The sequence below is a fragment of the Zootoca vivipara genome, chromosome 2 (genome assembly GCF_965207765.1).
Source record: "Zootoca vivipara chromosome 2, rZooViv2.hap1.1, whole genome shotgun sequence".
Taxonomy (NCBI): domain Eukaryota; kingdom Metazoa; phylum Chordata; class Lepidosauria; order Squamata; family Lacertidae; genus Zootoca; species Zootoca vivipara.
Window position 1 is genome coordinate 12487475 of NC_142584.1, and position 11147 is coordinate 12498621.

Sequence of the window (11147 nt, forward strand, 5' to 3'; positions counted from 1 at the left end):
TTACCCAAAGAGAACCCAGGAATCCTGCTTTCCAGCTCTTGCTTGTGTTAGCCTATGAGACCGCCATACTCTCTAAGTCAGGGGGCCAGAACCAGTGGACGTGCTCTGTGCCATCAATGCCAGGCTGTGCCATCTTTAGGAGTTCAGATTCCAGAGTCCCACCCTAGTGCCAGAGTGCAGGTGATCATATACAGAAGATAGCAGCTGGGTTTAAAAGTGGCAAAGGAAGCCTTGCTAAGAGGAGGGAGTTTTGTCGCATGGGGGGTAGCAGCAGGAAGCCAGAGAGGGAAAGTCGTTGCCTTCTATTCGGTGCTGTGTTCCCCATTGCAAGGCGGCTTGGCAGCGGCCGAGACAGAAGAACGAGACATGCTGGCCGCCTCCACGATCTCTATGTCGCGGCAGGTCAGGCAGGCAACCAGCTTCTCCCGTGAAGCATTGTTGGCAAAGAAGAATTCGTAGGAGACACCGGCAAGGACTGCGCCAAGGATGGGGCCGAGCCAGTACACCTGGAAGGAGGGGAGGAGAGAGAGAGAGAGAGCGCGCAAAAGAGGCAACCTGAAGCACCTGTCTCATCCTTGGGAAAGGTGTGAGGTTAGAGAAGATGGCCCGAAAGCAACCAGGATGGGTTAAGGGAGGCTGTTTTAGAGGGACTGGATCAACTTGGTGGGATCTCAAGAGAGGCAGGGAATCACAACACTCAGGGTTTCTAAGCAGCCTTCATAGGAGCCAACTCCTAGGGGCTGAGGTACTTTCAGCCCCTCCAATAAAATATTTGAGGGGGCCTCCCTCCCCCAAGTTGATGGGCATTGCCATTCAAATAGGGTATGTGCGTCGCATCATGTGATCGATTATGTGGGTCAGGGCTTACCTGCCCCCACCAATATTTTATTCAAGTTGGCACCCCTGGCAGTAATAGACGTAACACCGGTCTTGAAAGATCTACATTGGCTCCCAGTACGTTTCCGAACACAGTTCAAAGTGTTGGTGCTGACCTTTAAAGCCCTAAATGGCCTCGGTCCAGTATACCTGAAGGAGTGTCTCTACCCCCATCGTTTTGGCCGGACACTGAGGTCCAGCACTGAGGGCCTTCTGGCGGTTCCCTCGTTGCGAGAAGCCAAGTTGCAGGGAACTAGGCAGAGGGCCTTCTCGGTAGTGGCGCCCGCCCTGTGGAATGCCCTCCCATCAAATGTCAAAGAGAAAAACAACTACCAGAAGACATCTGAAGGCAGCCCTGTTTAGGGAGGCTTTTAATATTTAATCCATTATTGTATTGTATTTTTCTGTTGGAAGCCGCCCAGAGTGGCTGGGGAAACCCAGCCAGATGGGCGGGGTATAAATAAATAAATAAATAAATAAATAAATAAATAAATAAATAAATAAATAAATAAATAAATAAAAAACCTGGAGCACTGAGGGCCAACTAAAATGCATTAACTACAATTGTTAACTACAATAACAATTTCTCCCTTTTTTGTAAGGCACACAATATGTTTTTTGTTGTTTTTCTGTTTTATTTTCTACATGGGTAGTATTTCTTGTTTCTTCTTTGTGTGTGTGTGTCTTATCTTACTCGGCGCACTAGTAATTCTGTACTTTATATTTTTTTAATAAAGAATATTCTAAAATGAAAAATAAAGACACTAAGCCAGAAAAGCTTGAAGGAAAACAACTGGAGCACAGAGGGCCAACTGAAATACATGAAGTCTGAAAAGGGGGGCGCAAATAACCACTCGTCTCTCAAAAGGCTCTCCTCCATCCACTTACCCAGTGATGTTCCCAAATTCCTGTCACGACAGCTGGTCCCAGGGACCGTGCTGGGTTCATGCTGCCTCCGGAGAACGTACCCTGCAGCAGAGATATCATAATGGTATAGTCAGTGGTGGTCCATCTCCCTCCTTTGGGCAGATTGTTCTGTGAGTTAGTTTGTTGTCATTATGTCAAAAACAACCAAGTGTCTTGCTGAACATCATCTATTGTTCATAAATGATTGAATATGTGCTAGGTGCTACATAGGTATATAAGAAGTAAGTCCTCCTGCCCATAGGGTCTCAAAAATCTGTTCCATAGCTGCCAAGTACCCCGTTTTCCCCGGGAAACCCCCGTTTTTACTTACCTTTTCCTGGTGGTCCCCCGTATCACTTCGTCTCCCGTTTTTTCCGTTATTTTCTCCTGCCAGCGGCCTTTTTTTTCCTTTCCGATTTGCCCTTCTATGGGCACCAAAAATGGCCGCCGCCGGCTTCAAAAGTTGCACCTACGCATGTCCAGAAGTGCATAGACGCGACTTCCGGTGTCAGCGGCGGCCATTTTTGGTGCCCATAGATGGGCGAAGCGACACCGGAAGTTGCGTCGACGCACTTCCTGACATGCGTACAAGCGACTTTCGAAGCCGGCGGCAGCCATTTTTGGTGCCCACAGAAGGGCAAAGCGACACCGGAAGTTACGTCGACGCAACTTCCGGTGTCACACGGCTGCCGGTCCCGGATTCTGCAGTCCGGGACTTGGAAGGTAAGCTGTTCCCAACCATTGGTATTAAATTTGCTTCACTCCTGAATTACTAGTAAAGGTTTCTGCACAAACACAAAAACAAAAACAAAGAAAAAACCTGATTCTTCAGCCAGCTCAACAATCGTGGTCCCGCCTGGATTATATATGGATAACCAGAGAATTGTCCCTGAGAATGATCAAGGTACAAATTTGCCCAAGGACATGTTCGGACCATAATGCTGTGTGTTTAGAATTAAAGTTGTCTCTGCAGGGTTCTTTCAGATGGAGGATGAATGATGCATTGATGAGAAATGAAGAGATTGTTAAGAAGGCCAAAAGACCCTAAAGGACTATTTTGAAATAAATTTGATTACAGAGATAGATAAAAGGGTCATTTGGGATGCAAGTAAGGCAGTGGTGAGAGGTTTCCTGATACAACTGATTCTTCAGCCAGAATCCCCACATTCTGTGATCTGAAGCCATTGTGCAAATATGCATATATTTCCTTACAAACTTTTTCTGTGTGTGCCAGTGTTGGTTTTAGTATACTTTCTGATTTGTCAGCCCTCCTTTTGTGCAGCAGTACTGAACGCAGTGCTGCGTGCAGCTGTTGAAATTAATTCCCTGCTTCAGGCCTGAGCTTACTCTTACTTTATCCAGCCAAGATTGCATGATTCCTTCAATCTCCAGTTTTCAGACACAATAGCTTGGGCTGACACTGAGGAGTATAGCCAGCAATACAAAGAATATAAGATTGTAATCTGGGAGGCATATCATCTACAAAGCCAATGTGGCCCAAAGCTTTGCAGACAGAGCATCTTTTAAATTACAGTAGAACCTCTACTTATGACCACCTCTACTTGGGCACAATCCAAGTCGCAACTGCGGCAAACCCAGAAGTAAATACCGGGTTTGCCGTGATTCGTGCAGAAGCGGCTGCCACCGTCTGCACATGCGCACAACGGCGCTTCTACCAGCGACCCATTTTGCCTAAAGGACAGGCCACCAGAAAGGATTATGGTGGTAAGCAGAGGCTCCACTGTATATATATTGTTTTCTGAAGTCATTTGGACTAGGATATTGCTCTGTTTAAGTACAGTGGTATCTTGGTTGGCTTGGCTCCTGAACAAATCGGCTCCCGAATGCTGCAAACCCGGAAGTGAGTGTTCCGGTTTACAAACATTTTTTGGAAGCCAAACTTCCAACACGGCTTCCACGGCTTCTGATTGAGTGCAGGACACTCCTGCAGCCAATCAGAAGCCGCGCCTTGGTTTTCGAACGGTTCCGCGCGGACTCCCGGAACGGATTAAGTTTGACAACCAAGGTGCCACTGTAATTCAACCTGACATTCCATGCGTCTTATGAAGCGGTAGGAGGGAATGCTATCGTCTGACACACCGGGGGAAGCGAGGGAATGACGTTAAAAATCAGCCTTCAGTCGTGGGCAACTTGAGATGCTGGGCCCAGGTTTCCAGCCACAAAGCCTTCAATCACTCTGAACTTTATAAACCACGAGCAAAGGCTCTTACCGCAGCTAGTGCTCCTGCGATTACAGAGAAGCCAATGGCCAAGATTCCAGGCTCACCCAACTCACGCCTCCGATGGTCTTCTACAGCAAAGATGGTGAGAGCTAGCTGGAAAGTGGAAAAGGCTTCCATCCCCAAGGCCTGCCCAGCGTTCCCTTCGCTGCTGACCTGAAATGTTGCAGTTCAAACTGTTTTTATGTTGAAAGTGTTAGTACACTGCTTAATTTCTTAAACCAGCTGATCTTCCTGCTCCACTCAGCATGTGAGTGGACTTGATGGGCTCTGAGGAACCCCCCCCCCCAAATAATAATAATAATTCTATGACTCTATTTAAAATCAGTTCTATATGCATCACTGTTTGACCCAAGAAAGTTCATGGCAGCTGGGTAATCTTTGCATGTCTTTAAAACCCTTCATTGGTCAGAATACTTTGTTGCATTCATGATGCGGAATCCAAATACTGTGACAACTTAAAGAAACACAAAGCCAACAGCTTGCATTTCTTTTAAATCTGTCACAAATGGAGGGTAATATTATAAGTCACGTTACCAATTTGGTAACTTGTGCTATCTTAGTTCTGCATCTGAGATAACTTTGAGATGGCTATCATTTATTGCCAGGTAACTACTTACTCACGCATTCTCTCCTTCACAGCTATGCACATGTGTAGCTTAAAGATAAGAGAAAAGACTTTTTTATATAAAAAATGTGGAGTTAATGTCTGTAATAGTGTGAAATGAAGTAGCTTTTGACTGTGGTTGGTGGGAAGGACAATCCAAAAGGACCTGTTGTTTCAAGAGATAGTTTGAGACGAGAACCAGGCAGCTGGCAGAAAAAGGGGCCACCTGTAGCCTATGGGAAGTGGGGGCATAAGAGAGCAGTGGGCTGCTGGGATGCGGGCAGCAAGTCAGCAACTGAAGGCAGGGAGGAGCATGAGGAAAGCAATGGTCCCATGCAGCCAGCAAGACTTCCTATTTGCTCAGAACAGCCATCGGTGCTTCCTTGGAAGCTCTTCTAGAATCATCTACCTGTTGGTACCAGGTAGTTCCTTGGCTGCAGTTCCCTTCATTGCCCAGAGAGAGATGATGGCACTCAGCTGGACGCCCTATGTAACATTTCTAAGGTCACCCATTTAAATTCAAGACCCGCCACAGGCTCAGACTGTCAAGAGTCTAGGTTCTCAGCTTGATAACACAGTAAGCGTAGGTAATTAAAAAGGAGGATTTTTTGCAAAAACAAACAGATAGCTCCAGACGACTCTAACAAAGCCACCGGCATCATTATTCAAGGTGACCCTTCTGAAAAACTCTTTCTGGCGGTGACAGAAGATATTGAACTTATGACCCTTACGTCTCTTGTTTTGCTACCTATCTAGCAGCCCTCCTATTCACTGCCTCTTCAGACTTAAGTGGATCAGCTCCAACCTCTTCCTTTTCTGAGACGCTGTCTCTATTTGCGCCTTTTTGTACTTCCTGCGAGCTTTGGTTGTGTTTTAGCCTGCTCTCAGCTACTGCCTTATCAGCCAGACTGTCAAGGTCAGGAAGAGCCAAAATATGCAGCTGCCGGCTCTCCCCTGCCTGACTAACATCTAAGCTTCTCTGTTCCTGGCTGCTTTCAGCAACTGGCTGCAAACCTTCACTTGGAGCTGGCTCATTCCTGACACAGACCCTCCAAGTGTCCCTATTTTCTAAGGACAGACCCAGATTTACATAAATGGTCCTGGTTTCTTATTTGATCCTGTCCCGCTTTTTCTTAGGATGTTCCTTTTTCCCCCTTGGGTGAATCTTATTGATTGATTTTTCACACACACAAAAACCAAAACAAAACTGTAAATTACTTTATCCATTGCGTCCTCATTTTTTGCTCTTCAAAATATGGCTACTTTGTTTCATTTCTATTCTTGGCTAAAGCGGGCAGAGTTAAAGTTGAAAGGCGGATGTCTCACGGGGAGGGAGTCCCAAAGAAGGAGGGATAAAGGAGTGTGGCTTACCTTGGTGACCAATTGCCCCACGGCTGAGGTGGGCAACACAAGGTAGAAGACGCCCGAAGCTAAGATGGCACCCAAGCACTGGGCCAGGATATAGCTTGCTGCGTGCAGAGCATCCAGTTTGCGGGTGCAGAGGAAGGCCACCGTGAGCGCCGGGTTGACTTGGGCACCGCTGATGTCGCCAAAGCAGTGAGCCAAGCTGACAGCTACCAGCCCTGCAGCAAGGGCTGGCTGAAGAGGGGAAGGAAGCACCTCTTTGGGGCTCGCAGGGGACGATGCGCCCAGCACCACCCAAACGAAGATAAGGGTGCCCCCTGCCTCTGCCAGCAGGCAGCACCAAAACTGACGGCTCTGCAGTTCCTGGAGTTGAGGGAAGAAGGAAGAGTCAAGGGACGTTATCACCCGCAGATGGACACAGAAGACTGCTTGTTCCAGGAATGGGCCACTACAACCATTTGACCTGCTAACGCAAGCAAATCTCTACATATGTTTTAACATCAGACCTATCACCGTCGCATGGCCAAAGTACAATAGAAAATAAAATTCCAGTCTTCAGTTTCCATGGATTTTTTTACCAGTCCACGATGCAGGAAGGAGCTGGAATATCTCTTCACTGCATTGCCCCCAAATGCACCAGAACAGCTGGGCATTAAAGGTTTCCCCTGGTTAATATCTTTGTTGAGATGAATGACTTAATTTAAAACAAGGGTGGGGGACTTTTTGAGCCCATTGGCCAGATCCTTATCTTCCCAATCCGTGTGCCAGCTTTGGCAGGTGAATGGGATCAACCGTGCCACCTGTTGACCATCTGACATCGTATTGAAGTCAGGTCAGATGATTGGCAAGTGGGTTGTGCTGTCAAAGGTGTCACTGGTCTGTGGGTGAGGGCTGATACCTGAATCAAGCAGGCTTCCACTTCCAGCCAATGGGCAGTGAGAAGAAGTCTTTTTTACACCTCTCTCTCTCGTCTTCCGGCAATGGCTACAAATGCGAGTTCCCCATGGGATATTCACTTGTGCCGCTGGACCAAGCAGGACTGAACTCCCCATCCATCAGCTGACAGGCAAGGGTTCGGTCCTGCCTTCTGCAGGCTACAGACAATTTGCTCACACAGCCAAACCTAGCAACAGCTTAGGCCACCTTCCTGTTGGGTGATGTCACCTGATTGGCAGGTAGGCCAAGAAAACAACCACCACCTTGTGGGCCTAATTCAGGCACCCCCAAACTGCGGCCCTCCAGATGTTTTGGCCTACAACTTCCATGATCCCTAGCTAACAGGACCAGTGGTCGGGGAAGATGGGAATTGTAGTCCAAAACATCTGGAGGGCCGAAGTTTGAGGATGCCTGGCCTAATTGAAACCCCTGGTGGACCAAGATTGTCTGTGGGTTGGAGGTTCCTATCTCCTGATCTAAAATGAGTTATTAAGCGGTAGGAGGGAGTCCAGTTTGGGATGGGATTCCAACTGGCCTCGTCTGTTTCCTAATGCCTGTCCCTCGAGTCTCAAAGTTCAGAAACTTTTTTGTTATGCATTCTCACCCCATCATGTGATGCAGGCCACATGAAGTACCTTGAGTGTGTGGTATGTAAGCAGGAATGCCTCTGAGAGGTAAATACTTTCTCTAAAACCCCCAACTGGCAGAGGATTGATCCTGGGGGAGTAAATATGCAGGCTCAGCCCCATATCTACTGAACCACCAGAATAAATATGGCAAGAGAAATCAAGCACTAAGATCACAGAGGCCAGCATGGTTTTGTGGTCAGTGTCAGATGGAGCCAGGGAGACCTTGGGTTTAACTCCTCACACGGCCATGAAGTTCACTGAGTGACCCTTGGGTCAGTAACTCTCTCTCAGCCTGACTAACCTACCTCAAGGGTTACTGTGAAGACAAAATTGATGGTATTGAGGGAAATTGACGAAATTGAGGGAGGAGTGAGAGTAGAATGCGTGACACTCTGAGATCCTTGTGTTGCTGCCAGCATAGAAATATAATGAAATGGCATCTCAGTGTGGGATCCATTGATCTCATGCCCTGCGGAAACATAGTATGTGCAAATATAACCTACGAATCGCGGCTTAGTGACAACAAGGGTGCATTCAGGAGTCCCACCAGCGGCCAAACGGATGCCAAAGGGTGTTCACAAAAGAACACTTGTTGGTGGCATATCCATCCCATAGTTGTCTCCAGCATCTGGCAGTCAAAGGTATACTGACTTTGAAAACACAACCTGTGCTCTATTGGCCAAGAGGATTAGGAATCTCCCCCTCCAACCCCTTGTGCACACCATGGTGTTTGTTCTGCGAATGCCTGATGATCGTCTTCCAAAGCAACTACTCTACTCCAAACTTAAAAATGGAAAGCGTAATGCTGGCGGTCAACAAAAGAAGTTCAAAGACCCTCTCAAGGCAAATCTAAAAAAATGTAGTATAAACACCAACAACTGGAAAACACAGGCCTGCGAGTGCTCCAATGGGAGAACAGCCTTTACCAAAGGTTTTGAAGACGCTCGAACTCAGGATGCAAGGGAGAAACGTGCTAAGAGGAAGGCACACTTGGCAAACCCTCACTGTGATTGACTCCCGCCTGGAAACCTATGTCCTCACTGTGGAAGGACGTGTGGATCCAGAATTGGCCTCCACAGTCACTTACGGACTCACTTTTAAAACCGTGTTTATGGAAGACAATCTTACTCAGCTACAAATGATCGCCAGAGAAGAAGAAAGATGCATGTAGCCTTTTGTGTGTTATGCAAGAAGAAAACAATGAAAGAATTGGCATCACAAACTGGAATAACACACACAGTTCTAAATCAATTTAAGTCCCAATGACAAAAATGATTCTGTACCTTCTGTCGGGCACAGTATCTGCTAACTACTTAAACATTTCTTTTCTGATTCTGAGCTTATACTGGCCCTGATAAAAATATGCTGTCTGCATTGTTAAGTTACTGTTTGTTAGCGGCCACGGTCTCCGTTTTGGATTTGGTGAACGTTTTCAAAGTGGCCATATGAACTGTATCTGAAGAAGTGTGCATGCACACGAAAGCTCATACCTATGACAAACTTAGTTGGTCTCTAAGGTGCTACTGGAAGGATTTTTTTATTTTGTTTTGACTGCGTCAGACCAACATGGCTACCTACCTGTAACTGAAGCAAAAATGTGTTGAGGGATCAGAAAAGGTGAAAAGGACAGAACCTACTCACAGAAATGACTGATAAAGTATATAGATGGACACATAGATGGGTTGTTACAGGGGAAAACAGGTGGACGTCAACTACGCAATAGGAAGGGAGTTGTGGGTGAACACTATCAAAATACATCCAATTTGGCTGCCTCCTATATTCACAGAAGGATGTTCTTACCTCCCTGATGCCCATGGTGTCTGGCTGCAAATTCTGATCTGAGTGAGGGAAGGTGCTTTGTTGCTGTCATCTAGTGGTCCACCTTTCTCCCACAGCCTCCTTCCCTCCCTCCCTTCACCCTCCCGTTAGCATCCTATTAAGGGTGAAGCAGAAACAATCCAGAGGAAGATGAAGGGAGGATATCAAGGAACAGCCAAATGATCAGAAGTAGAATTTGGTGCTGGAGTTCATGAGATGTACCAAGAAGTCTTTAAAGCCCATTATTCATAAGTGTCCTCAACTCATGATACTTTGTCATAACACAGATTCTTACAATGCCTTTGACGCAGCCCTGCTGGGTTCAGTCAACTAACATCCTACTATCAACATTGTCCTTCCCCAACCAGGGTCTGAGGGAAAGAGGGTGAAGGGGGAAATCTCTAGGGAGGGAAAACACAAAATATACTTTTTAAAAAATGCTTTAAAATGTGTGTGTGTGTGTGTGTTGATAATTTCTGGGTTGACACTGAAGATGTCCAGGCAACAGGTTCCTTTGAAGCTCATCTGAAGAGGGTTGTCACAGTTACCATTGCCCCAGGCTGGAACTCATTTCTGTATGATCAAAGATGGATAGCACACATTTCAATGAATTTAAATATGAAACAGGCAATAGATGTGTTTTTCCTCTCCCCCAAAGAGAGATCATGCAGTTAAATGGGCTGATGACTTTTCCATTGCTGAGAGTGAGCACAAGAGTGGTAACTGAATATGCACAGAAATAAGTTCAAATTTGCATTGAATCTGTAGATAATGTTTTGCAGGATCAAGTCAGGCACATGCCATGCTCGGGCCCAGGCTGGCCTGATCTCCAGACTCCTTTGCGATGTGAGAGAGGAGGAAGGAAGAGATTATGAAGCCAAGGCAGCAAACTCAGTTTGGATGCCTGGAACAGCAGCGTCTTGTATCACAATGTTCTTGTTATGTCTGGGACAGTTCCTCTTGCATCTGCTTCCAAGACTGCAGCAATAGTGTGTTGTTGTTGTTGTTGTTGTTACCCCATTTTACTCAAGACAAACCCAAAGTGACAAACAAAAACAGCAAGGCATAATAAAGGCAACACAAAGGACAACATGCAGCACCATCACCAAGGAAACACCTACCCACCTTTATAGCAAGGAACAAAAGGCATAATAACCAGCAGCAAAATCCATGCCAATGACACAGCCAGCTAAGCAAAGACTTTTGGGGAAAGCCTGGTTACGAGTTCTGAATTGGTAGAATGAACTGTATCACTTCCAAGGCAGTATTTTTTAGTGGAAACACATGCATTGCAAACAGAAGACCAGCACAGCACAGATATGGCATCGGACAGTAGGTTTTCCTTGCTTATTCCCACCCGCCCTCCCAGCTTGTAGAGGTATACAGTAGTAGGAAACTGATTTGGGTGTGTTGGAATGGATGACATCAGAGAAAGTTGCCCCTGAAAAAAGAGTGATAGGCCACAATAATCATTCTCAAAAGTTCTTTTGAGGTTTCCTCTGTCTTTGCTTTTATATTGCTTGAGGGCTACAGGATAAGGTAATATTCTTGTAAGCTTTCCATATGTGCCAGGTCACATTTAAATGAATTAACATTATTTATTTATTTATTCATTCATTCATACATACATACATACATACATACCGTACATACCCCGCCCATCTGGCTGGGTTTCTCCAGCTACTCTGGGCAGCTCTCAGAAGAATGTTGTTGTTGTTGTTGTTGTTGTTGTTGTTGTTGTTGTTGTTGTTGTTGTTATTAAAGTGATAA

General features: G+C 46.1%; 1 protein-coding gene across 1 annotated transcript; it reads right to left on the bottom strand.

Moving 5' to 3' along the window:
• Nucleotides 1–302: 302 nt before the first annotated feature.
• LOC118081586 (aquaporin-4-like) lies at nt 303–9374 on the bottom strand. The gene is made up of 5 exons (XM_035108081.2): nt 9360–9374; nt 6001–6357; nt 4014–4178; nt 1765–1845; nt 303–506 (listed from the first exon to the last, which is right to left on the bottom strand). Exons 1-5 carry the CDS (start codon nt 9372–9374, stop codon nt 303–305), a joined length of 822 nt encoding a protein of 273 aa, XP_034963972.2.
• Between the last annotated feature and the right edge of the window lie 1773 nt (nt 9375–11147).

Excerpts from the sequence above, each read along its gene's own strand:
- LOC118081586 (XM_035108081.2), bottom strand. Across the intron at positions 1,846-4,013 it reads TCGCAGGAGCACTAGCTGCG|GGTACGTTCTCCGGAGGCAG; the intron begins GTAAGAGCCTTT and ends TCTCTGCTGCAG. Across the intron at positions 507-1,764 it reads GAATTTGGGAACATCACTGG|GTGTACTGGCTCGGCCCCAT; the intron begins GTAAGTGGATGG and ends CCCTCCTTCCAG.